The sequence below is a fragment of the Eublepharis macularius genome, chromosome 19 (assembly GCF_028583425.1).
Source record: "Eublepharis macularius isolate TG4126 chromosome 19, MPM_Emac_v1.0, whole genome shotgun sequence".
In the NCBI taxonomy this organism is placed as follows: Eukaryota; Metazoa; Chordata; class Lepidosauria; order Squamata; family Eublepharidae; genus Eublepharis; species Eublepharis macularius.
Window position 1 is genome coordinate 25214397 of NC_072808.1, and position 25880 is coordinate 25240276.

General features: G+C 53.2%; 1 protein-coding gene across 2 annotated transcripts; it reads right to left on the minus strand.

The window, feature by feature from the left end:
• Positions 1 to 4889: 4889 nt before the first annotated feature.
• Positions 4890 to 24172, minus strand: LOC129346108 (dynamin-1-like protein). 2 transcript variants are annotated; one of them, XM_055003396.1, is made up of 17 exons: positions 24028 to 24172; positions 21852 to 22002; positions 19549 to 19595; positions 17387 to 17458; positions 17217 to 17303; positions 14351 to 14513; positions 13823 to 13943; positions 13462 to 13593; positions 12369 to 12575; positions 12128 to 12248; positions 11395 to 11550; positions 9041 to 9130; positions 8838 to 8936; positions 8597 to 8743; positions 6507 to 6616; positions 5645 to 5804; positions 4890 to 5246 (listed from the first exon to the last, which is right to left on the minus strand). In XM_055003396.1, the coding sequence occupies exons 1-17, from the start codon at positions 24127 to 24129 to the stop codon at positions 5190 to 5192; spliced, it is 2022 nt and encodes a 673-aa protein (XP_054859371.1). In that variant the 5' UTR covers positions 24130 to 24172; the 3' UTR covers positions 4890 to 5189. The 2 variants fall into 2 exon arrangements, with proteins under 2 accessions (XP_054859371.1, XP_054859370.1); XM_055003395.1 differs by lacking the exon at positions 24028 to 24172 and having other exon boundaries at positions 17387 to 17448; positions 21852 to 21892.
• Between the last annotated feature and the right edge of the window lie 1708 nt (positions 24173 to 25880).

Consider the following 25880-nt stretch of genomic DNA (forward strand, 5'->3'; position numbering starts at 1 on the left):
CCCGTCCTCCCAGTGCCCATAGGCTGCCTGGTATCTTGGAGTTGCTGCAGATTTTTCTTTATTTTTTGAGTCAGTGGTCACTACGCTCTCCCATTGCTTGCAGGACTAAAGCTTGGCAGTGCACACTGTTTCCTGGGCTGTCCCTGGCCATTGCTTTGAATTGAGACCTGACGGGAAGGCCACCATCCTCGGAGAGGGGCAAAGGTGGCAACCAAATGCAGGTGTTTCTGCCCTGCTCAGACGCGGAGCATGCCCAGTGCATGGCAGGAGAGCAGGGCCCCTCTCCTCTCCCACACGCCAAGGGCTGCCGGGGCCAGTGACCTGCAGCTGCTGTTTTTCTCCCCTCCCCTTTTATCAGAAGGCATGGCACACATCTGGGCTCCAAGGGGGTCAGCATGGAGCGTATCCCTCCTCTGCCACCTACAGGCCCAGCTCCGTGCTGAACCAGCACTTGGTTCCTCCTGACAGCTTCCTACTCTCTCCCAGTCAGGTGGAACAGTTCCACGCAGCCACTGCCGTGGCCTGGCCCACTGTGCATTTGCTAGCCCCACTTGGCGGTCGAATTCCTGGAAGGTCTCAGGCGGCAGCAGAGCGCTGTGAGGGCTTAGGGCCAAACACAGATGTTGGACAGTCAAGGGTGGGGAAACACACCGGCTGTGAACAGCTCCTCACCAGCAGGGGGGAAGTCAAGGGTGCAAAGCAGCAGTTGGGGGAGAGGGATGCTTATTCGCTAACCCTTCTCTGCTCCTTCCGCCCTCGCAGACCCCCCCCCTCCAAATCCAGTCTCTCCTCCCCCCAGCTGGTTCTGTATTGTAGAAAAAAATGACTGGGAAGAGGGGGCATCAAGGGGAAAGGGAAGGGCTGTGAAGCCGCCAGCACGTGCAGCTGTCCTCCAGAAGCATTGCAGGGGAGCGTGGGCCTTCGCATGTGTTGCAAGGTTGCATGACACGGCGTGGGGAGAAAGACTCCCTTCTCCTTGCCTAGTGCTTGCCGGCTTTGATGGTTGTGCAGATGTTTGGCTTGAGTGTGAAGCCTTTGCCCAGGAGTTCCTATTCTGAATTGTCCCCCAAGGGGGGGTCCCCAAGACTTGGCATCTGCAGGCAGATCCTTGCGTCTTCAAAAGCCCCCCTCCCCCCGTGCTTTGTACAAGGGCAGACACCTGTGCAGGTTGTTCTCTTCACGCCTCTTACACATCTGGTGTTTGACTTTCTGGACGCCTCTAGCACGAGACCCCCCCCCCCCCCAGGAAAGTTCTTCTTTCGGAAGAGATTAGTTCCTCATCCTCTAATATAGTCTCCCCCACAAGGGTGGCAAGTGACACCTCTGCTTGCTGGTGCCACTTTGGCTGGGGTGGGGGGGCGAAGAGGCCACCCCTTTTTAATTTGCACAGTGTTTGTGAGTTGCTGCTCTTTGCATTAAGGAAAGGAGAACGGCAGGGGAGGGGGCTGGCCCTACGTATTCTTGCAAACGGGGAGGCGGCGGAGGGGCTGTCTCGTGCCCTCCTGGTTCTTATTCATAAAGGGCTATTCTTATTCCACTCCCCACCCACCCCACCTCTGCCCTGGGGTTTGCACTGAATCAATGAAGGAGGCTGTGTGTGTATTATCCCTTGCCTTCGATGACCCTCATCTTGTTCCTCAGCTGGGGAAAGAGGAGTGGTGGGTGGGATGGATCCAACCCCACATGCTCTTTTGTCGTCTTCAGGGGTGGGGAGCAGCTGCAAAGCCCCTTCCTCCTTTCCTCCTGGTTCCTGAGCTTAGATGCACTTTAATCCCCACCTCCCAATGCCTTTCCTTCTAGAAGAAGATGGGTTCTGGGGTCTCATGACCCGACTCAAGCCTGTGGGCTAAGGCAGGCCAAGCCTTCCCCTTCCCCACTCCAAAGATGTTCCCGTAGCTAACTAGCCAGCCCGCCCTCTCCTAGCTAGTCCGAGGCTGATTATGAAGAGGGCTCCTCAGCTGTGCTTCTCGGTCTCTGGGCGCAAGGCTGCTTAGCTAGGATTTTAAAAAAAAATAAGGAAGCAGTGCCCCATCATGTATTCTGAAATGGTGCTGTTGACTTTGGATGGAATGAATTATTTTAATGCTTAATTAAAGCAGTGCTTCCCAAACTACTACTAGTAGGAGATAATTATTTTAATTAAAGCTGGCGGTGCAAGCCAGTGCAGTGACTCATACAGAGTTGCGCCAGGGCCCTTCTGCATGGGGTTTGATTGGCTCATTGATTTCCCACTGCAGTGAGGACCTGTGAGGAGGCCGCTTCCTTCCGATCACCCAGTAGCTCTTCATTATTTAATAAATGTATTTCCCACATGGGCACACACAGGTTTCCCCGTGTCTTTCCCCGTGTGCCCTGCTCCCCCAGTTTTAGAAACAGCTGCTCTGAAGGGAGCAGGCCTACTGCACGGCAAGGTTTCTGTCCTCCAGATCTTGGTGGGGGTGGGGGATGCAAAACAAGGGTCCACTAATTGCCAGTCCAGGGAGTTCCCAGGGCCGCTGTTTCCATTGCCAAACTTCCAAGTTCTGTATCTCAGTTTCTCCACCCTCTGCTACCTGACTAGACTCCAAGCCTAAAAGGGAACCCGGGAGTCCTGTCTGTAGTAAGACGGTGATGGTTTCGCTGAAGCTACTCCGAGTTCCCCCTGCACTTGGCCCGGGATCCCCCCTCCCCGTCAGGTCTTCCCACCCTGTTGCCCCCCTCCCCCCAGCATGCACTTTGTCCCTGCCCTGCACTGCATATCCTGTGTTGGGTTCGTTGCTGTACAGAGATTCCCGTGTACATACTATATATTATAAATATCGGCCTCTGCAGGCAGGAGGAGGGGATGTCCCGCCCGTGTGTTTTCTGTGGCATGGGGGCCCCACCCACCTCGCCTCTTGGCACTCAGGGCTGGAAGTCTCCAGACTGGCTGTATTTTTGGTTCCTTACCTTCTCCCTCCCCCCAAAAAACTCTGCTCCACTTTGTATATAAGAAACTGTATATTTGATGCTTCATAAATTGACTAAATGTCCTTGCTGTGTGACGAAGTGGGTGTCTTGTGTGTTCTTTGGCTCCAGCGCTGGGTTCAGGGTGGGAGGTGCAAGGGTTGGGAAAGAGACCAGGTAGGAAAACACCACGTCCTTCAGCAGCTAGCCAGGGAAGGTGGGAGGCAAGCGCTTCCAGCTGCCAGTAGGAACTGCCGCAGAACCATTCTTTCTAATGCTAGGGGTTGGGGTTGGGTTTTTTTTTTTTGCGGGAGGGGGTTAGTACAAAGAATCATTTGGTCAGACAGCTCCCTGCCTCCCTCCCCTATCAGTAGGTTGCCAGACAGCTGTAGGTAACTCAGGCACTGCCGCTAGTCTCCCTTAGATTGCAAGGAGCTTCCCGGTTGTCGTTCGCCACAAAAATGTTCCCACCTGATTCGTAACGGCCCAGAGGTACGGAAGCAGAGAAGAACCCACTTTTATTACCTCCAGCAGCTCGCCTGAGATGTGAATCCCAAATTGGGGCTTGCATCCTAGCAGGCATTGGGGGCAAGCCTCCTTGAAACAGGCAGCAGAAAAGCACATGCCACGTGCCTCTGTGGGCATCGAACTTACCACTGGATTGCACCCTGGCGGCAGAGCCCTTCCGGGTAGGGCTGACACATACCGTGGGAGCAGGCGCCACAAAGGCCAGGAGAGGGGAGCCATTTACAGTCCCCCTTCCTCACGGAGCTCCAGGGTGGATTACCAGGCGTGGGGGTGAGCAGGCCTGGGGGGGGTGGGGAGCAGCTGGGATCCCACCTCTGCTTTTAGTGCAGATGAGATGAGAATTTGAGTGGATAGGGGGAGCTAAGTAATAGGGCAAAGATGCTCACCTAGCCCGCCCCAAAAGCACGTCCCACCTTAAAGGTGACACTTGGTCCTCATGCTTGGGGTTTACCATCCTTGTTCAACTAGTTCAGCCTGTCTCCCTGTGTCTGGGGAGGAAACTGCTGATCTTCACGACCCCACTGAGGACGTTCGGCCTTTTCTGGCTTCCTACAGCTTCACCTGTATAGGAACGCAGGACTCGATTTAGCTTCTCGGGCAGGGGTCAACGTCTAACTGCCGGAGGTGTGAAGATCCCTGTGCCTCGGCTCTGACAAGGGCTGCAGAACTTGGGAAATGCCTGAGGGATAAGTAAGTGTCTCTTACGGTGAAAACTTCCACACACCACACCTTGATGCTTCTTGCCACTCCCCGGGAACAGTAAAGCCAAGCCCTGCTACCCAGAAGTAAAATATGACGAGAGAGACACACCCCTTGAGTACGCTGCCATTGTGCAGGATTTGAGGGCCCAATGACCGAATTGTTAAATACTGACTGAGTGTTACAACAGTCCTGCCACCAACCACCAAAGGGACGACTGCACAGCAGCATGAGATTACTTGGATCGGATGTTGAAATCCTGCCCGATTCCCCAAGGTAATAGATGTGCGGCAACACGGGTATGTGGAACCAGACAATTTTATTCTGTGACATTTACAGGCCCAGTGCAGAAATGCATGCAGACAGGCGCACTGTGCTTTCCCCACTCACATCTAGGCAGCATAATTCAGTGGCACGATGGCACATGGCTCTTGAGTAAAGGTGAGAGCAGGGGCCCGTTTGAAGAAGGCGGCGGCCTGCATTGCACACTTTGCTCTGGACTCACCCAGGCAACTTTTGCCCACCCAGAGCACAGAAATGAAAACGCACAACTATTCACCTTTAGGTGCACTCACACACACACACACTCACCCAGCAGCTTCAGTACAGGCTACTCTGACATACACAGACAACAAATTATTTCACTTCTTCCACTATACAGCCCACGATCTGGGGCATTGGAAAAACTGGCCTAGCAAATCCCCCACCCTGGACTCAGGAGGGGAGAGCTGCCATGAACAAAACCGGGGCCCAAACCAGTAACCAAAGGATGCAGATTGGGGAGGGGGAGTTCAAACCATACAAGAACCGTTTTAATAGTTAACCAGCAAGGATGAAATGCACGAATGACCGGTCAGGGAGGAGGCAGGCCAGGGAAGCAACACTGGCTCCGGGTGGTGGTCCAAACACGGAGACTGGTTCTTGCTTCAGGTTGGAATGTGTATGGAATAGCCTCCCCCACCCCAGAGACCCAAGCCAGTTGTGGAAATGAGTGGCTGGCTCTGGCCCAGCCAGTCTTCTGAAATGTCGGACGTTCCTCACCACAGCTGAGTCTCCCGTATCTCAGAGATGGTCTGGCTGGCTTTCTGTAATGCCTGCAAGAGAATGGAGAGAAACCACCTAACTGATGTTTCTGAAATAATGAAGTTAGTCAGGTGTCTGGAGGCAAGAACGACTCTCGGAATAGACACAGCCAGTCAGGTGCTTCCTGCCCAGGCCACGATTCGTGATCACGAGGAGCCAGGACTGATTCGGACAGCAAGGGGATCTACTGCCGGCAGTGTTGATGGAGTACAGGGTTCCCCCCAAGGGGTGGATCCTGCCCGTCTAGAGTTGTGGCTTGGCTGGTAAACAGCAGTTCTTTCAACACCGGGAGAAGCAACAAACCAAGTCTTCTGCTACTGCCAAGCTAGAGACAAAAAGAAGGGCAGGGGAGGGGTCCCCTCCAAGCTCATCCGGCCCAACCTGGACGGCCCCTCCCCAGCCCCCTCACCTTCAGCATGTTGGCAGCCTCGTTGCGTTGCTGGGCCATGTCCTCGGACTCGGTCAGCAGCGTGTCCAAGAGCTGCTGTTTGTACAGCTGGCCCACCAGCTCGCTCTGAAGGTGGTCCTTGACGTAGTTCACCAGGAAGTGCATCACCGTCTTCGGGACACTGCAGGAGTGGAGCAGATGACTGTCCAACAAAACCCAGGTCTTGAACAGGGGCTAGGAGGCTTTCCTGCTAGGCCTCCGATTCCCCTTCCTCTCCACACATTCTTGTGCTAGGCCTTACCCCTACAGGAATGAAGCAGATTCATCCACAAGGAACAGGCTCGCCCCTCCCAGTGCCCCCACCACAGCTGGCCCTTCCTTCATGGGGAAGCAGCCAGGGTGGGGTGGCGGTCAGAGTATTAGACCAGGATCAGGGAGGCCCAGGTTTGAATCCCTGCTAGGCTATGGAAGCTTGCTGGGTGACCTTGGGCCAGTCATACACTAACCTACCTCACAGGGTGGTTGTGAGGATAAAATGAATGAAAGGAAACTGACATAAGCTGCTTTGGGTACCAACTTGGGAGAAAAGGCAGATGTATGTATAAGTAAATAAAGGTACGTGCCATCTTGCCTAAAGTATCTTCAGCTACAGGCCAAGAAACCCAACTCCTCTGCTCTTGGTTGTTAGTTGCATCCTTTGCTGATTACAATACTCGAGTGTCTATAAACCTCTGAAATGGTAGTAACTCACACATTCCTTCCCCTGCCCCACCCTGTTTATAGACGACAGCATCAGACCTGAAAGTTCCTGTAGATGGATAATTTGAATGCAGACACCCCCCCCTGCCCCCCTCATCCCGGCTCCCTTGGCCAACCCTGTTACCTGTCCTGGATGCTTTTCCGCACGATGAGGAAGTAGGACTTGATAAGACGCCGGATGACCTCACAGTCCCGCTGTTCCCGCTGACTCAGTTTCCGCGTGGCTGGCATGGGCTACGGCAAAGAGGGACGCCTGACGTGAGCCACCTCTGCCGGGGGGGGGGGGGGGGCGGCGCAAGGGCAGCACAGCAGCTACTCAAGGCCCTGCACTTTTTGCCAAGCTGTAATACTTCCCCTCCCTCTGCCTCGGCCACAAGGCCATCTGTCCTTGGCCACAGGGGCTGCTCGCACGTAGCTTTCGTTCCCACTAAAGAGTGTGAGCAGGCTAGAGCCAAAAAACCTTGCCCCCCCCTTCTGTGTTGCCATTCCTGCCCCTCCAGCTCTCACGTCTATGCCTCCGCCAAGCTGCTGGCTAGAGCTGCGTGCCTCCTTGGCCCACAAGCAGCACAAGAGGGACTCCCCTTCCTCACGGACACTCGTCTCTTCCCTGAGTTCTTCAGTACTCAGAGGACTTGGAGGGGAAAAGGGGGTAAGTTGTAACTACAAGTTTGTGGAGGCCTGGTTGGGAAGAAGGGAGCGCTGACTCTGGAAAGCTTCCACCCTGGAAATCTTGTTGGTCTCTAAGGTGCCACTGGACTCCAATCCTGCTGTTCCAGGAACCTGGCTCATTGATCAATTTCAAGTGTCGTGTCTGTTCTCCGGGGTCCACAGCGCAGCCCCCGGACTTGCTGGGAGGAAGAGACGGGAGGCAGCTGGGAGACAGCCGCCCAGTCTCCCCAGCAGACTCCCAGGGCCAGAACCTACCTACACAGGAGGGAGGGAAAGAAGCACCCAAGCCTCAGAGGGTCAGAAGGGGCAGGTGGAGGCCAGCTAGCCCCACCCTCCAGTGGAAGTCTAGGAGGCCAGGCAGGGAGAGTGGGGTCAACCCAGAGGGGGCCAGAGCAGAGGGAGAGGGAAGAGGCAGTGGGGACAGACAGACAGCAGCTGACCAAACGGAAACCTTACCAGCCAGGGAGGAGAAGCAGCCTCAGCAACTCAGCGGGGACAGGCAACCAGCAGCCAGGCAAACGGAAGCCTTACCAGCCAGGGGGGGGAAAGCAGCCTCAGCAACCCAGAGCCACGCCCCAGCCTGCAGCCCAGCTTGAAAGGAATAACCTAGCCCAGGGGAGGCCAGGAGCAAAGCAACACCAGGTGGAGCTGCCTGAGGCAATCTGGGGGAGAAGAGGGGCAGCCAGCCAAGGAGTCTCAGCTGGACCTGCCTTCAGCCGTCAGCCCAGCCAGAAAGGCTGGATAGCCAGCCAACAAGGCACAGGTGGACCGGCCCAGGGCTTCCAGCCAAACGAGCACAGGTGCAGCTGCCTAGGCCAGCTAGGGCCATGGTTAGGAGGCAGCAGGAGGGCGTGGCTGGCAGGTAGAGCGTGGCAAGGCTGAGGGGATAAAAGGGAAGCCCTCCCAGAGGGTGGGGTGATGGAGTGGAGGTGAGAAGGAGAGTTGACGAAGGAGGCGATGGCAGAGATCAAAGGGGGTGAGTGGCACAGGTTGAGCAGGCTGGTGAGTGGACTGAGAGGGAGTCTGGGTGAGGTATACCGCCCCTCCTTCCACAGAGCAGGGTCCTGCAGCATCCCTGGCGCCCCTTTGAAGTCAGAGCCAGGCCTGCCAGCACCCCACCCAGTGGCACCTGCAGCAAGCCCTGACATCTGTGCATTATATTATTTCTAATTTGAGTTTCTGTACCAGAGGGGGAAAGGCTCCACAGGGCCTTACCACCACTCAAGCACAACAACTTCAAGGGGAGGCTCAGCTCGTCACGACGCTTCCAAGTGTTGCATGAAGCAACTAACCTCTAACAGCCTCATATCTGTCACTATACTAAAGCGTCCAGTAGCACCTCTAAGACTAACCAACTGACATGCATCTGATGGAGAGCGCTGTGGTACAATAAAATTGGCTAGTCAAAAAAGTGCTACTGGACTCTTTACTATTTTGCAACGACAGACTAACGCGGCTCGCTCCTCTGCAACCATCACTGCCCCGCAAGCCATCTGGCATTCCAGCCTTCCCTCCTCCTCCTCCTCCTCCTCCTCCCCAGCTGACCGTGTCCAGCAGATTGACAGCGTGGGATCGGCTCGGGCTGGAATAGAGGGAGACCTGGGAGGAGGACCCTTTGGGCTTGTCGTCGGTGCCAGCCTCCTCCGCCTTCTCACTTTTCCACCGCCGGGCCCCGTCGGGAAGAGGTTCATTCTGTGCAAACACATTGAAAAACTGGCGGTGTGTCCACCTTCAGGGACAGAGGGCACCGCTTCTCACGCAGCTGGAGTGCGGGGGGGGGGCATACCTTGGAGTTGCTTACAGAGGCAGAGACCAAGGCTGTATCGATGAAGTCCGGGTGTTTCGTGTTGATGTAGGCCAGCTCAATCGCAACTAGGTTGTGGACCTAGGAGGAGGTGCAGGGCATCATGGAGCGGGCGCTCATCCTGAGCTAAGAAGGGGCACTCCCCCACCGCCAGATCTCGGGGCAGAGAGGCCAGCCTTCCTTACCATCTCATTCGTGATGGGCAGCCTCCGGCGAAGGACGGCCGTCACCACCTCCACAATGGCCTCGTGCAATTTGGGGAAGCGGAGCAGCTCCTGAGAGGGAAAGATGGAAGAGAAGAAGAAAGGCAGGGGACGTGGGATTGTTAACCTGGCCTTAACAGACTAGATGCCTCAATGGCCCTGATTGGGCAGAAAGGCAGGGCAAAAATGTTGTCAAAATAAACATAAATAAGGGAACACTCAGCCCCTTAGATATACACAAACACACTCACACACACAAATCAGCAGCAGCATCAAGCCACAGAGAAAGAGGAGGCATAAATGCTTTGATAAGCATAAAATAATGGCAAAGCTTATTTTAAAAAAGAAGGTTTTGTTCTTTCTCACGGTGCAGTGACTAGAATGTCAGGCCAGAGTCTGGGAGACTGAGTCCCCACTCTGCTGTGGAAGCTCGCTTGCTGGGTGACCCTAGGCTTGTCACCCTCGCTCTCCGCCTCACCTACCTCACAGGGTTGTTGTGAAGATAAAATGGAGGGGAGAAGGATGTTAAGTTGCTTTGGGTCCCCAAGGGGAGAAAGGTGGGGTATAAATTAAGTAAGTAAATAATATAAGAAGCTGACTAACTGAGGTTCCATTTGGCACCACTGCAATTCTTCAGTTACCTCAGTAGGTCAACACATCTTGCCCACAAGATATTGAAAATGTTGTTAAGTGTGAAATCTCCAAATGGAAAGCTTCACCGAGTCCATTAGCCAAAGAATAGCCTGTATATATCACCCAGGGCATCTCAACGGTGTCAGCTGTGAGACGCTGGCTTGGATATCATGGGCTGAAATGGCTTTGATGTCTCTGTTCGGAGAGCTGTCTGTACACATGAGTGGGAGATTTCCCCTCTCTCTCTTGCTAAACTCAATTGCCTGCTTCCATAATCTCAGTCTCCCTGCCAGCCACAGCTCATGGGTTTTCTCAACCGAGATCACATGGACCACGGGAGCCACACACAGCTGCATTAGACCAAGTCAGGCCATTGGCGCAACTACCTCGCTGAGAGATCTGCTCTAACTGACAGCAGCCCCCCAGGGCCCCAGGCAGAAAAACAGCCCTTACCTTCTGCCCCCTGAAATCCATCCCCTGCTTCCCAGCAGCCTTTCTGTGGAAATGCCAAGGACTGAAGCTGGCAGGGGTGCCTCCAGGGCCCTTTCTCCAGCCTTCTTCCAAGCTTACCCAGGTCAGGACGCACGGGCTCCCCTCTGAAGGCTTCTTACAACAGCCAGGGCTGCTGCCCAGTGCAAGGGGGGAGACTCGTTTCTCACAGCAGACGCGAAGAAGGGTGCCGAGTCTGCCCCCAGTAGCACATTCCAGGCACCGCTCAGAATGAACTATAGTCACTTCTAGAGGTGTGCACCCCAAAAATATTCGGGTTTCCTGCTTCGGGAAGCGGGAAAACAATCTGTAATAACCGGAATCCCGAAGCTTCCCGAAATGGGAAACCCGAATATTTTTTCGGATGCAAATCTCTATTTGCTACACAAGCCCCACGGAGAGGAATGAGGGATGCAAGCGCAATTCCCACTGAAGTCAGTCAGGAGGGCTGCCTGGGGCCCCGGGGTTCCTTGGGCTCCCCTTGCCCCATCAAGCCCCCGCCCAGCTCCCATTCACATCAATGAGACCTTCCCAGGGAAGGCGCGCCGTGCTTATTGGAGGTGGGGGTGCCGTTTGGTTACTCAAGCTCAGGTATTTATTTTATTTGTACCCCAAAGTGGCTTACGTCCTTCTCTTCTCCATTTTATTCTCACAAAACAACCACCCTGTGGTGTACATTAGGCTGAGAGCGTATGATTGGCCCAAGGTCACCCCGCGGGTTTCCCCAGCAGAGCGGGGATTCCAACCTGGGTCTCCCAGATCCTAATCTGACACTCTTAACGCCACGCTGGCTCTGGAAAAAAGTGGGAACTGGGCTGTGCCAGAAGTTGCATTTCCCAAAGAGCTGAACTCCTCCTCGCCCCTTCCCAGCTTCCCTACAAGCCTTCAGACAGGAAATTAAGCTGACAAACACTGCCCTCCACTCCCGCTGCTGTGGCAAAGGGGCTGGGCTGTGCAGTCTGCACAATCATGCTAGCTTTTCCAAAGCGGAATCACTCGCAAATGAAGAACATCAGGCCAGAACTCCCCTTCAGAAGCAAATGTCCTTCCCACGGAAAGCTAGCCTCGCCAGGACGTTTGCAGCAGTCCCCCTTTCTGTGTGCAGGGAGTTCCTTACGGAGAGCGACACTGAGATACGCCACCCCAAGCTGCCCTCTGAAGCTGTTCCTGCCACCCCGGGGTGGGGGCTAGCCATGGAGCCGGCGGGGCCGCACCTGCGTGTTGTAGGTGGAGCAGTGCTGGATGATGCGCTGCAGCTCCTCGTGCACCAGCTCCACGCAGCGCAGGCTGGGCTCCTCCAGGCGCTTGATCTGCCGCTTCACCAGCAGTTCAAAGGAGACTTCTGGGACAAAGAGGGCGGGACGGGGACCCTGCCGAGGAAGCAAGAAGCCGCCTCAGCAGCAGCAGGACGGACCCACACCCACAGCACAACCCAGCCCGTTCCAACCTCCAGCTCTGCTAACGGAAAGGACGCCTCGGGTGTGTTCCTGCTCTCGGCTTTTCAAGAGTCCGGCAAGTTTCGATGTGTGCACAGCAAAGATTCCAAGAGCTCCTGGGGGCTGCTCCGTTCTCTAAAGGAGAGCAGCCTCCACTACGTGGTCCTAAAGATCCCCCCCTTGGAAGGCAGGCCAGTATCCTTGTCCCCCAGTACAGCGGGGGCACCAAGGCTGAGAGAGAAGCTAGCTTGCCCCCCGCCCCCTGGAGTGTTTGTGGAGACTTGGAACCTGGGCCTGGCTGGCTCATGGCACCATCTCCTCACCCCCTTTGCAATAGCAGCTCTCAGAAAGAGGGCGCTGCTTCCCTGTGGCACGTGGGGCTCCAGTGGTTGACGGGGGCAGCAGAACAGAGGTGGAAAGCTAAGCTGCCGCCGCCTCCACCCCCCCCCCCCCCCCGCTGCACACACCACTTCCAGCTTCCCCGCCTCCCAGGCCCTGGGCAGACGCTTACTGTGGCATTCCGGATGGCCGTCAAGATGTCCAGCATTGTCAGGCCAGCCAGCGGATCGATGGACTCCAGCGTGCGGCCAAAGGTCTCGTGGAAGATGTAGCACATCCGGGCCCCTCCACACCTAGGCGGGAGGACAGGCAGTCGGCCCCAGAGAGATCCCGTGTCCCTTTCTCGCCCTGCCCTCGGCTGTGTTCCTACTTTCCTCCCCAACCCCCTCCCTGTAGGGAGAACTGCCACTCACAGCTCTGACGTCTCGATGTTGCGCGCTGTGCCCTCGATCGTATTACAGTATTCAGTGGCAAACTTGGTGATGATCTGAAGCAGGGTGGCGTTCTTGTCCTCAATGGGCTGCCCGTAGCTTTGCATCACCGACTGATACTGGGCCGTCAGCACGTTCACGCGGGTCTTCAGCTCGGGCAGGCAGTCCCGAATGTGGTGCATCAGCAGCCTGGAGGCAGGGAGAAGGGCAGCTTTCGCACAACTCTCCAAGGACATGCAGGCTTGGTCTGCACCCGCCTTTCCTTCAAGGCCTGGCGTGGAGGTGTCCCTCCTATTTTATTCTCACAAAACCCTGCGGGGGGGGGGGGGGAATCAGGCTGAGAGATGGGCCAGGGCCAGGGCCAAGAAAGATCTCGCATTGCTCAACACCACAGACAAAGGCAGCCAGGGCAGAGAGCGGCTGTCGGAACGGACACCGCTTGGCCGCACGGACCAGCAATCTGACTCGCAATGGCGCGTCAGATGAAGACGCCTAGAAGGCCACTACATGAGTCGCAGGGCTGAGCAGTAATCGGAACGTCAGTCTCCCCGGGGGTATTTCGTCGGCTCTACCACCCATTCTCCTTTCCCCCTTGCCAAGCAATTTCACAGATTAAAGGAACGGGGCAGGGGGGTTTATTTCCCCTGGAACGTGAGGCACAACAGCCCAGGAAAAGGAAGCCCATCAGAGTCCCCATCTCTGGCTAGTCTGAGAAGGGGAGAACAGAGGAGGAGCAAGCAGGGGATTTCTGACTTCACACCACCAAGCGTTTCTCTTCAGGAGCCAGGGCGGTTTGCCCTTGGAAAATTCTGCACTGATATTACCAAACATCATCTGAAAGGCAAGTTTCCAGTTCTGATGTTTGTGGAGTTTTTCAGAAAGCGCACCTGATAAAGATTTCAGTGCTGAGCACAAAATCAAGGATATCCTTTTAGAACAGAGGGCCCAAGCAAGAGACGTTGCCTGCCCCAGACATTCTGCGACCCCTTCCAAATCGCCAGCTCTCCCCAGCACTCATTCAGGGAACCTTTTTGTAACTCGCGAAGGGCCTTTCCTAGCATGGTCTCTCTCTCACCTATTGAGGGTCTTGGCCAGGTGCCGGGTGCCGTTTCGGTTGGCAAGGGACGGGTACCTCTTCTGCAGGAAACCCTGCTCATCTTGCAGGGACTCGCCGATGCTCTTGTTGCTGTTGATATCGTGTTGGCTCCTGAGGGAGGAGGCGGAGGGGGCAGGATAGCAGAATCAGCCAGGAGGGACAAGGACGCAACCGCCTCACAGACAGACAGGCTACCCCGGCCCCGCCACTGCTCCAGCTCTGCCGCTCGGTGCAATGTAGGTTTCCGCCCCCAAGAGATTCTGCAGTGGTGGGAGAGGGCTCTTGCCGCAGGCCCCTGGCCTGACTTCAGCTTCCTCTTCCCCGCTAACCCGGCACCAACCTGTTGACCACCCCAATGATGCCCAGCTTGACGGGAATAACACGGCCCATCAGCACATCCATGGCATCTGTCCCGGCGTCCATCAGGTCCAGCTTGGTGACAACAGCCAGCGTCCTCCGCCCTGCAGAGGAGAACCGTGGCTCTTCTCCCATCTCAGGCATCAACACTGCCTGACGGAGGGGAAGACCTTGGCCACACCACTTCCTGCTCTGCACCCCAGCCTGGGTGCTCCTTCCTGCTCATCCCTCCAGCTTCCACAAGCACACACACACACACCCCTCCAATGTTCATTTCATTCCCATCGTTATTCCTCTGCAGATCTCAGACAAAGAGCACATGCACACCTGTTCAGCACCATGCTGCTCTAACCACTACACCAGACTCCCTTTCCCTCACCTGGGCAATCTCCCTAGTGAAGATACCCGAGCTCCAGTGAGCCACCTCTCCCTGGGGACCAAACTGTGACCCCCCAACCTCCAGCACTGCCCCACCAGACCACAGTCCGCCTGTGCAGGCAACGCGCCGTACCGTCAGGGTCCACATCTCGGGCCAACTTGAGTGCTTCCGAGGTGGCCATGTCCGTGTTGGCGGCAGTCACAGCCAGGATCAGGCAGTTGGGGTTGGAAATATAGGAAAGGATCATATCCCGGACCTGGACCTCGATGTCAGGGGGCTGATCCCCAACAGGCACCTGCAAGACAAAGCACAGCCTGGAAGCACAAAGGGCCAGGGGAGAGGGGCACAGGAAGGAAAGCAGCTGGCCTGGGCTTTATGGCGAGGCTGAGGCTAGACGGGGATAAGCAGGGCTTAGGCTGCAGCAGCACTGCCCAAGTGCACCAAACACTGGCATTTATGTTCAATAGCAGCCTCTGATTGGCCTTTCTGTTTCAGCTAGGAGGTGCTGTGACAAATCAGAGCAGAGGCCAGAAGCAATCCTTGGTTTCTTGCCCCTGACTCTGAGAAGGAGCGCTCAGTCTAGCTGGCCAGAGTCATGGCTGGGAAGGAACACAAAGACCCGCAGGTTTTTCGGATTCAGTGGCTACCCAAGTGCCAGGAACCTGCGTGCCCCAGCTGCCCTACTCAAGCATAGGGAATGCCTCCCAGCCAAGGAATATTTGATGGACAGGTGGAAGGCAAATCCCTGGCAGAACGAACACTTGAAACATCAAGGCAAATGGTTCCAGAGGAGCATATATTCCCAACAATCCCATGACAGCACAAACACACAGGGACATAAAGAGGCAGAAACTTAAAAAGGCATCCAAGTTGAATTCTGGCATTCCCCGCCCAGAAGGCAGAGGATAAAACTCCATCTGCTCTTACTTATTTAAAACAGACCCACGCTGCCTTTCCACCCAAAACAGGGTACGCAAGGCAGCCAACAACAAACATTAAAATACCTTCTTAAATGTACTCACAAGGACAATACAAAACGTATAGACATATAAACACGCACACACAACCAGGAAGGCTAGCCAGTAAGAGTTTACCGGGGGGTACACCAAACCAAATAAAAAGTCTTCACCTCTAGGCAGCATAAGGAAGCTAAGCAGGTCTCAAAGGTCTTCACTACAGGTAGTTAAAGTTCTTTATTGAAAAGCTGCCAGTTTCATTCACTCACGCCATCTTTGCCAAGAATGGTGATTACAGGCCAGCATCAAACACATAAAGGCTTTCAAAGCACGGGCAGTTTCTAACCTCTCCCCCTTTCTCTAACGGTCAGCTAAGTGGGAAATAAGCAGGGATGATCTAGGCGCCTCTTCCTAGCGGAGGAGAGAGGATGCAGAAGAGTTCACTGGTAACAGTGGGGACGTGTTCCTCCCTTGCATAACATACAGCATGAGCACACAGCCAGCAGGCCACCCATAGCCAGCAGGCGAGGTAGGGCAGATGATGGTAAGCACCTGACAGGCGGGAGACAAGGACAGCAGGAGAGAGGCAAATCTCCCTGGGGAGGGAGTGCCCGCGTCTCAATGGCAGGACCAAGGCGGCCTTTTTTCTTGGGTTGCCAGCCATCTCGCCTCTGACGGCAGGGCACCCCCAAAGCAAGGCCTCTGAAGATTTTTATTAATTTATGCTATTTACGGTCTGCCCTTCTCACCTAGACACTAGGTGGGCTACACAGGGCAGGTTAATATGGTCAATGGCTGGAATGTTCGACAAACAATGCAACAGGGTCAGGAGGGCAGAAAAAACGAGCAGAGATCTGATACAGAGCTGGAAACGGTGCTGAAACAAAACATAAGCAAATTGGCACAACATATTACAAGGACCGGAGCGGACTGGTAGGTTCATATGGGAAGAGGAAGTCCCTAAGGTATGCTGGCCCCGAGCTGGACAGGGCTTTATAGCGCAACACCAGCACCCTGAATTGGGCGCCAGTGCAGAAGGAAAAAGACTGGAGTGACATGGTCCCTACGACCCACTCCAGCCAACACTCCAGCCACCACTACACCAACGGCAGCTTCCAGACAGTCTTCAAGGGCAGCCACACAGAGAGAGCACTACAGTAATCTAATCTAGATATGACCAGGGCATGCATCACAGTGGCAAGACCTTTCCTAACCAGGAAGGGCAGCACCTGGCTCACAAGCTGAAGCTAATGCAAGGCGGCACCAGCTGGCTCCCAAGAGAGGGCAGCCTGACCTTTGGTGGTGCCCCAAGATTGGCAAAGTGCCCCCCATTGCATAGGCACCCAAGGTCAGTGGGAAAGGGAGTGGGGGTTGTCATGCCCCGTCTCTGCCAGGATCAGGGGGGCCAAAAGGGTGCCTTGCTTGATGGCACCCAAAATTCTGGAACTGGCTTCGGCTCCGAACTGCTCCCCCCCCGCCCCGCCCCCGCCCTTAAAAGTCACCCAATGGGCATTTGGCTGAGCCCTTTCCAAATATCGTCGAACACTAAAGTCCACGTTTAGATCACGACCACGCAGCTGCAAGCACCATTAAAAAAAACCACGTTCTCAACGACGCAGGGCAAGTTCTGTGACTATAAAGCTTGAGGTGTTGGCTTTGGAACACCAGGCCCCCCAGATGCGATCCTCTCTTCCTAAGCTAACCTAGAGAGGTGGGATAAACCAGGTGGATTGGAAATTAAGAGACCAGTTGTCAGTCAAGTGGAAAAGTGAAGCCCCTCACCCACTGCTGCTTCCCCCCCCCATGCCTCTGCTACTGCCACTTTGTACATCAGCGGTAAACATGAGGTTGGACAGTCCACGTTTGCCTCCCACTGCAGGTTCCATCTTTGTTTAAAACATTCCTATTCTACCCATAATGGGTAGGATAATGGATAATGAATCCACGGGGAAGCAGATTCCCCAAATCTTGAGCAGCTTTCTAAAAGCAATCCGCACCAGCTAGGTCGGGGCAGGGAGTGCCCCACATGTGAGATCTCTCACCTTGGTAATCCCTGGTAGATCCACAAGAGTCAAGTTGAGCACGTGAGGGGAGTAGATCTTCAGGTAGAGGGGCTCCTGGCCAATTCCCTACAAGCAGAAAGCCCGGTGAGGGAAAGACTGTGCAGCAGTTGGATGCCTTCCGGAGGAACTGAGAGGGTTGAGGTCCATACCTTATTGGACCCAGTTGTCCTTTCCGTCTCAATTTCAATCTCCTGCCGAATCTCGCTGAAGTCTGTAAAGGTCTTGGAGGGTGGGGAAGGAGAGAGAGAGACACACGGAGACACCAACAGGCTGATCATTCAGTCCCTAGTGGGAAATGCAGCAATGCCCCAGCGCTTTCTAAGGGGGCTGGAGGATATGGCATCTCTTAACCCTTTCCTGCCTTGGCTCTCCCCCTGGTTTCCTGCAGAGACTGCTATGGAGCAAAACTGGAGCTCTGAAGCAGGCAGAGGAAAAGCAGGGGATGAAAAGTGGCAGCAAGAGGTACTGCCGCAGCCCCAGCTCAGAGGCCGAGCTCTACCCACGTTGTCTGAAAACTCAAGGGGGAAGAGAAGCTTCCAAGGGGGGCTCCAAGGAGAAAGCTCTTAATTAGAATTTAACTACTGCTTTAATTACATTGCCTAATTACATTGCCTAAACGCAGTGGACCCCTTTCTTTGGGCAGGATCCAGACTAAACTGTCAACTGTCCCCGATGCCTCCTTCCAGCAGCCAAGCCCCTCACATTGGGTCTCTGGTTCCCTTATCTGCCCGAAGCAGCATTTTGTGGAGATCGGCGGGTTGCAATGGGAGTGGGGGGAGACCAGAAACTCTATTTCACGGATTAAAAAGTTCATCTGGATCCAACTTTGTCACTATTGCTGGCAAACTGCTCAGCACAACAGGCAGCATCACCCCAGTCACCGCTGTTCTGAATGGCCCCCCCTCCCCCCTCCCTGTCTCCCCCCTCAGCCCTTAAACCCCCACTCTGCCCCCTTTTGTTCTTTGTACTGAAAATTCACTCCTTGCATCTGATGAGAATCCAGCCATGAAAGCAAAAGCTATAAGAAATCTTGCAGGTGCCGGAAAGCTTTTTCTGCTCTTGCACCAACAGACGAAAATGACTCTGCCTTTCCAGGATTTGTAACCCAGTGTCTCAATGTCTCTAAGAACTGCCACTACTCCAGGCTGACTTTTCTGTTCATCCAAGGCACTTTTGGGCAGTGGAAGAGATCACTCCTGCCTCCCTCCTCCCACCCACCCACCCCCCTCACCAACCCCATGATCTCCCCAACATGCTGCTGATGAGTTAGAGAAGATCTTTGGGAACCGCTCAAGAGGCAAACTGGGAGAGGGAATTAGTAGAAATTACCCCATCCCGTCCGTTAGCAGAATGTTTATTCTGGATCTAACCCACGGGGAGAAAGAAGAAATACCACGTATTGGGCAATGCTTCTCTGAATGGATGTTGCAGCACCCTGACTATTTATTTATAGGTTGCTTGTTTGAGTTCTTCCCTTTTTACTTAGAAGAACAAAGCTCAGGAAGAGAAAGATTGAGGAAGTACAGGCACGCCTGAAGTAATTTTTTTAAATAAAAAAGTGGAAATGATAGAGGAGGTGGAAGAGAAATGCATGCAAATGGGAAAGCCAGTTCAAAGGAACAAAGATGACTGCTTTTTCTGGGAGCCTTCCCCCGTGAGAAAAAGAGAAGAGTTCCGTGCATCCCTTGCGGCCACCTGCCCTTCCGCCAGACCCCACACAGAAGGGGATTTCCGTGGGCTCGTTCTCCAGACTTGCATTCCACTGTCTTTTGGGGGTTCAGAACTCCATGCCCAGGTCAGGAAAATGAAGCAACAGCAGGTCAAAGCGGATAAGGAGGCATGGCAAGGGGTGTGTGGCAGGGCCGCCTGCCCCTTCCCAACTGTCAGAGTGCCCCATGGAAGCTTTTCATGCTATCAAGGAGGGAAAACCAGCAGGCAGGGCAGGGCAGGGCGTGGGCCCCCTCTGACCCGCACAAGGCCCCCTCTCACCACTACCATGTGCCGTGCAAAAAGTCATTGCTGCTGCTGCAAGAGGGAGCTCCACTGCCCCCTCCCGGGTTATCGCCTATTGCCACTTTTCTCTCTCTCCAGTCACAGGCACTGAAGGGGCTGCAGCTGGAAACTGGGGAGGGTGGTACAAGTCTCAGACCCTGGGGTCCCAAGACTCAAGAGGGTGGGAATTCTCTCTCTCACCCACCCCCCACCCAGGGCTCTTCCTCGGCTGGCCTGAAGCCCCTGGAACATCGCTGCCTGTCCTGCCTTTGGGACGGGGCGAGCCCTTCCGACACCCCCCCCCCCCGCCAGTCCATACCTTGTGCTTGCAGTGCAGGAAGGTGGCCCATTCGTCAGCCTGGACGCCTGAAGCCAGAGAGAACAGGGACAGAAGTCAGCCAGAAACCCCTTCGAGACTCGCCCACCGTATCAGGGACAGTGCCACAGCCCCCAGAACAAGAGCCACCTCCTTGGACTAAAGGGACGGTGGGGACCTTCCTAAGCACGCCATCTGCCTAAAGCGGGAAATCCACTGGCCCACCCAATGGCACAGGGGCCGTCACCAACAATGATCCCAAAGCAACGGAACGGCAGCCTCCCAGATCTCTTCCATCTCCTCAACCTCTCCTCCATCTTCTCGCATCCCCTCGATACCTTCTGGTCTTAAAATACTCGTACTCGGAGGCCTTGCTACGTTACCCCAGACCTCTGTGAGTGACTGGAGTGATTCAGTCAGGCCAGAGCTCATGGGCCCATGCTCAGATACACACATTCAAGGCAAAAAAGTCCAGGGGCTAGCCCGGACACACCAAAACCAGCCCCAAGGCGGAGTCATGGCTCCCAATGAGCCCCTTCAGAAGCTGGGCCGGCAGCCCATGCAACCCAAACATCTAAGATACGTCCTGCCTTTGGAACTAATCTTACAGGAGACGTCCCTCCACCAGGATACGACAGAAGACAGCTGCGTTATGACTACAGAGGCTACGCCGCTATCTAGAAAATGTCAGCACACATCAAATCTGTACCAAATGTCAGGACAGGATGGGGCCGGCGTTCTGAAGGAGGCAGCACAGCCTTGATGCCAATCCATGACAGCTGCCTAAAAGGAGTGGCTGGACAAAGCAGTCATTTCAAAGCAAAAAAGCACTTCGTTTTGAAACTGAACTCTTCCCTTTTCCTATCCACTCCTGGTCCACTCTCCGGATCCGCAGGCAACATGACCATTTTGCCCCCGCCAAAGTCGGAACATGGAGACTGGCAGGGCTTTTTTTCTGGGGAAAGAGATGGTGGAACTCAGTGGGTTGCCCTCAGAAAAAATGGCCACATGGCTGGTGGCCCCGCCCCCTGATCTCCAGACAGAAGGGAGCTGAGATTGCCCTCCGTGCCGCTGTGCGGCATGGAGGGCAATCTCAACTCCCCTCTGTCTGGAGATCAGGGGGCGGGGCCACCAGCCATGTGGCCATTTTCAAGAAGTTCCGTAACTCCGGTCCACCGCGTTCCAGCTGAAAAAAAGCCCTGGAGACGGGGCTTTTTACTCTTCCGACCGTCCTTTGCACCCCAGCTTCAGTCCGTCACGCCATGCCACTTCTCCCTTCACAACCCTGTTGAAGTAAGTCCCTTCCTTTCTGCCCCCTCAGCAAATGAAATCTGGTTCATCTCTTGCTTTGGCTACTGCAACCTGTTTTGCTCTGATGGGTTCTTCTTGTTGCACTTTATCCTTTAGGTGCAGGAAACCTTTAAAAAATCCAGTTGCCTTCAAAAGCCAAAATGGGTTAAAGAGCTCATGGGCCACTTCTAACTTGCTTCGCAGCCCACCTTTCCTAAGAAGCCTTTGGCATAACCCTCCTACTGATACTCAACTTAAGAACACACAAGTGGAATTCGCATTTTAAAAATATCATAGACAAAATTACATACTTCCAAGAAGTACAACCCACACACACACACAATCACCCAAAACTATTCCATTTAATAAAGCACACATAAATCCAAGCACCAAATATGTGCTGTTCCCCAGTCAAACCTTCCCTCACTTTGTGGTCTCCCTTATGTCAGATTGGAAGCTCCTTGGGGCAGGGCCCCTTTCTTTTGTGCCCTAATGCCTCATGCAGATTGATAGTACGGTGAGCACCCACCACCATCATACATGCAAGTGTCTTTTTAGGCACTGTCTCTCCTGAGCAAATGGGAAGGGGCAGGGAGAACACTCTCTGCCGCCTGTGGATTTTATTTAGTGCACTTTCAACCTTGCTTTCTCAAAAGACCACATTCAAGCCTATTACCAGCATCAAAGTTTCATTTTCTTAAAAAGCTTGCTACCCAGAGTAATTGGGAGCATATTTCAAATCGATGTCTCTAACAGATTAACCCACTAAATGTTGCACTTGAGCCTACAAAGCACGAAATGTTTTCCCTTAGTTTGGGCCTGTTCTGCAAAAGCCATCAAGTATCCATTCAAATTCTACAGCAGATTGAGAAAAAAGAATGGCTTCAAGGCATATCAGTCTGACTAAGCCGCTCGTTCATGTCGCAGACCCAGGTTCAAACCGAAAGGGTCGCAGCTGCCCCAGGGCATTCCTGCCCACCTGGGAGAAGAGCACCCGTCCCCTGCTCTGCCCTCACCACTTTCTCCACTGGCTGTCCGCCTCCTCTCCTCCAGTGTCGGGACATGCACCAGTTGCAAGATGAGAGGTCGGCGCGTGACTATGCCCGAGCCACGTGGCAAGAAGTCCCGGCCGACGATGCTCTCCAGCACAGAGCTTTTCCCACTACTCTGTGGAGACACAAATTATAAGATACGGCTGGGGACAAGGGATGTAAAGAACTCTTCAGTTTCTATTTGTGCAAGGTTATAGAGGAAGGAGGATGAGTTATGTTGTACAGCAATCCCGATTTCTCTTTCCACTTTCTCAAGGCTCAGTCAAGATAACCTCGAGTACCTTACCTGCCTTCTGTCACAACTACCTGAAAGTATTCATAACACTTTGATCCAGGATAGGGAAGGTCACTTTTTCTCCTGCTCTTTCTCCCATGTCTATCACTGCAGCATGATTGGCAGGTACTAGGAGGTCATAAAGAGTCACCTGCTGATTTCTATAGAACAAGCAGGTATTAATAGCAGGTCAACAGAAACCAGCTATTTTCCCAGAAAGCAGGGAACCCTAGTTAACAGCAATCGCTATGATCAGTTGTCGAAGATGGTAAGGAAAAAGAGATCTCAAACAGAATTCTCAGCACCGTCACCAAACTGCAGTTCCCAAAACTATACTGGCTTCCCCCAAATAGATTAGGTATAAAGATGAAGCATATAATGTCTATGTACCTCAGTGAAGTGGCTTACCTCACTTTATGCAGAGAGAATATTCTGTTCAAAATTAGTATCAACAGACAAGACAAAGCAAACCAAACATTTTAAGGCCCCGCCTATACAGCATTTCAGCTAGGATGAATCTATATTATTCAAAAAGATCATCACTGCTTTCAGTGTTAATCTGCCCTCTCCACCCCAACTGCCTCCTCTTTCAAAATAGACATGGTTGGCTTCACCATTAACCAAAGATTCTTGGACCATCAATAAAGAATGAATGATCTCCAAGCTACACTAGAGGAAGCCACAGCTTCCAAAAATGGTCAGCTTACACCCACAAAAGGATGAGGGAATAGAAGTCATGAAGAACCTGCCATACACCCCACCTGTCTGCCCATTCTTCACTGGGCCTTCAGTGTTACACACGCTGATGGATAACATCATGTAGCATAGTTTCTGATAGGTAACTGTGCTGGTTTGCAGTAGATCAGTAGGATTTGAGTCCGGTAGCATCTCAAAGACCAACAAGATTTTCAGGGTGTAAGCTTTCAAGAGTCAAAGCTCCCTTCTTCAGATACGTAGGAGAAAGTGGCTCGTAAATTCTTACTTTCTCTTGATGCCTTGGCAACTCTGGTGAAGGGAGCTTTGACTCTTGAAAGCTTATACCGTGAAAATCTTGTTGGTCTCTAAAGTGCTACTGGACTCAAATCCAACATGTAGCATATTTTATGAGTTCAAAGCACTCTACATATATTATGAGAGTCAGTGTGGTGTACTGGTTACGGTGATAAGACTAAGGTCTGGGAGAGCCGGGTTCAACTCCTCACTCTGTCATAGAAGCTCACTGGGTGACTTTGGGCCAGTTACACACTCGCAGCCTAACCTACCTCACAGGGCTGTTGTGAGGATAAAAAGGAGGAGAGAATGATGTAATATACTTTGAGTCCCCATTGGGGAGATAAAAGGGATATAAACATAGTAAATAAAATCTCTCTAGAACCCTTCCAGCAACCCTGAAAAGTAAGTCAGTGTTATTCTCCCCAGAGTAGAGATGGAGGAGCAACCCAAGATCGCATCTTCACTGCCAAGCTGGTAATGAAACCAGGGATCCGCCAAGCTACAGCACTTGATCCACATGAAACTCGAGTGAGATGTGCTTCCACAGGGCCATGCACAGGATCACGCTGCACAACCCCAGTACAGCACACCATCCAGGACTGCTAGTGGGAGGCTGAGAGCCAGTTTGGTGTAGTGGTTAAGAGTGGCAGGACTCTCACCTGGAGAGCCAGGTTTGATTCCACACACCTCAGCTTGCTGTGACCTTGGGTCAGTCGCAGCTTCTCGGAGCTCTCTCAGCCCCACCCAGCTCACATGGCAATTGTCCTGGGGATAATATTAACACACTTTGTAAACTGCTCTGAGTGGGTGTTAAGTTGTCCTTAAGGGCAGAATATAAATTGAATGTTGTTAATTAGAGGTGCAAGAACTCACCTGGGAGCCAACCACGACAATCTGGGGCAGCTGGATGACTTCAGCCCCCACTGTGTTGAAGATCTCTTGTAGCTTGTTGATGACAGGGATGAGGGTCTCCATGATGGTGAAGAAACAACGTTGGGGGGGAGGGGACGAGAAAGGGGAGAAGTCCTGGGAGGAAAAGATGTCAAATCGGCAGCAGAAGATTACAAGCCAGCGGAACTCCCTGCTACTCCATCCCCAAGCAAAGCAGCCCTCCCCTCTCCCCCCCCCCGGAGGCCTCCTCCATTCCGCCTTACCCAAAACCTTTTCTTGCCCCCATAACTTCCCCGGAGTAAAAATAAAGCTCGCTCACCCCGCCAAGATTTACTGCAGACCCGGCTTCGACCCCATTCAGTCCTCAACCAGGAAACATCGCCTCCAGTCCGGCCCTCTATTTGTCCGCATCTTCTCGTCGCCGATTTTTATAAGTCATCGGCCTGTCCATCAGGCAAGGAGCAAGGCCTATTGGAGGAAAGATAATTTCGGGGCGGAGCTATCGTTTCATTGGCCGGTTCGCTCACCAATCTGATGAGAAAAGGGTTCGAATGGAAGCTTTTTTGAAACGGTCGACCATAGAGAGGAGGGGCAATAAGATAGATTGGCCTTAGCGACCAAATAGGGCCTTAGCAACCAAATTGGTCTTAGTAACTAAATCGAGCCTTTTGGGGAGGAGAGAAAACAAGGGTCTTGTGACAGCTGAACAAACAACAGAATTGTTGTCTGTCAGATGCAGGGTAGGCAAAGAGAAAGTATTTATTTATTTATTTATTTATTTATTTATTTATTTATTTATTTATTTATATCCTGCCCTCCCCACAAGCAGGCTTATGACAGGTCACAACAATATTAACCCATAAAAATTAAATTGCAAACAATGGGGTTGGCATTCAAAACATCCTGGAGGTGTTTTGCCATCTTCTGGGCATGGCGCAGGGGTCACTGGGGCAGTTGTGGGGAGGGGGTAGTTGTGAATGTCCTGCATTGTTCAGGGGGTTGCACCAGATGACCCTAGAGATCCCTTCCAGCCCTATGATTTTAAGTGCAGTTGCTGATATTCCATACCCACATTTAAGCACATGCTTCAATAAACTGCAAAATGCTGCAAGATTCCTTTTTGATATTTCTATGTAAAAATGTACTCAAAATTTCTTTTATAAAGTCCTTGTGCACATGGTTTATCTCTATCTCTTCCCCCAAATTTTATTCTGATGTTCCTACAGAGTTATTGCATTGCAGATAGTAAGGTTGCCAGTCTCCAGGTGGTAGCCGGAGATCTCCTGGAATTACAACTGATCTCCAGGTGACAGAAATCCGTTCCCCTGGAGAAAATGGCTGCTATGAAGGGTGAATTCTATGGCAGTGTACTCAGCTGAGGCCCCTCCCCTCCCCAAAGCCCACCCTCTCAAGGCTGCACCCCCAGAATCTCCAGGAATTTCCCAACCTGGACCTGGCAACCTTAGCAAATAGATATCCTGGTCTGGAAATTCATCTACCACTTTATTGTCTTGCCCATTCTCTAAGGAGCTCAAGCCTAGGTGACACACGTTCCCCTTTATTTTCATGTGAAGTAGGTTAGGCTGAGAATATATACACAGGTGAGCAGAGTTGGAGGAGGACAGAGAAATCAGCCAGGATGTAATGCAAAACAATCCACCCTTTGAGGGCGAACTGATCACTGTAGTCTGGAGATCAGTTCCAGCAGAACTCCAGGCTCTGCCTGAAGGCTGGTAACTTTAAGTGAGCATCACCACTGATGCTGTGGGAGGTGACAGGTATGGTTCTCCATCATTGCCTCCCATTCTTGCATAGCACCAGCCACATCTGCGGTG

Bases quoted from the DNA above. Each gene is read 5' to 3' on its own strand.
- LOC129346108 (XM_055003396.1), bottom strand. From the start codon at position 24,129: ATGGAGACCCTCATCCCTGTCATCAACAAGCTACAAGAGATCTTCAAC. The intron at 12,249-12,368 runs GTGAGTGGCAGT...CCTCCCGCCTAG, and splicing joins AACATCGAGACGTCAGAGCT to GTGTGGAGGGGCCCGGATGT. The intron at 8,937-9,040 runs GTAAGGAAGGCT...ACCTCCTCCTAG, and splicing joins TGCCCATCACGAATGAGATG to GTCCACAACCTAGTTGCGAT.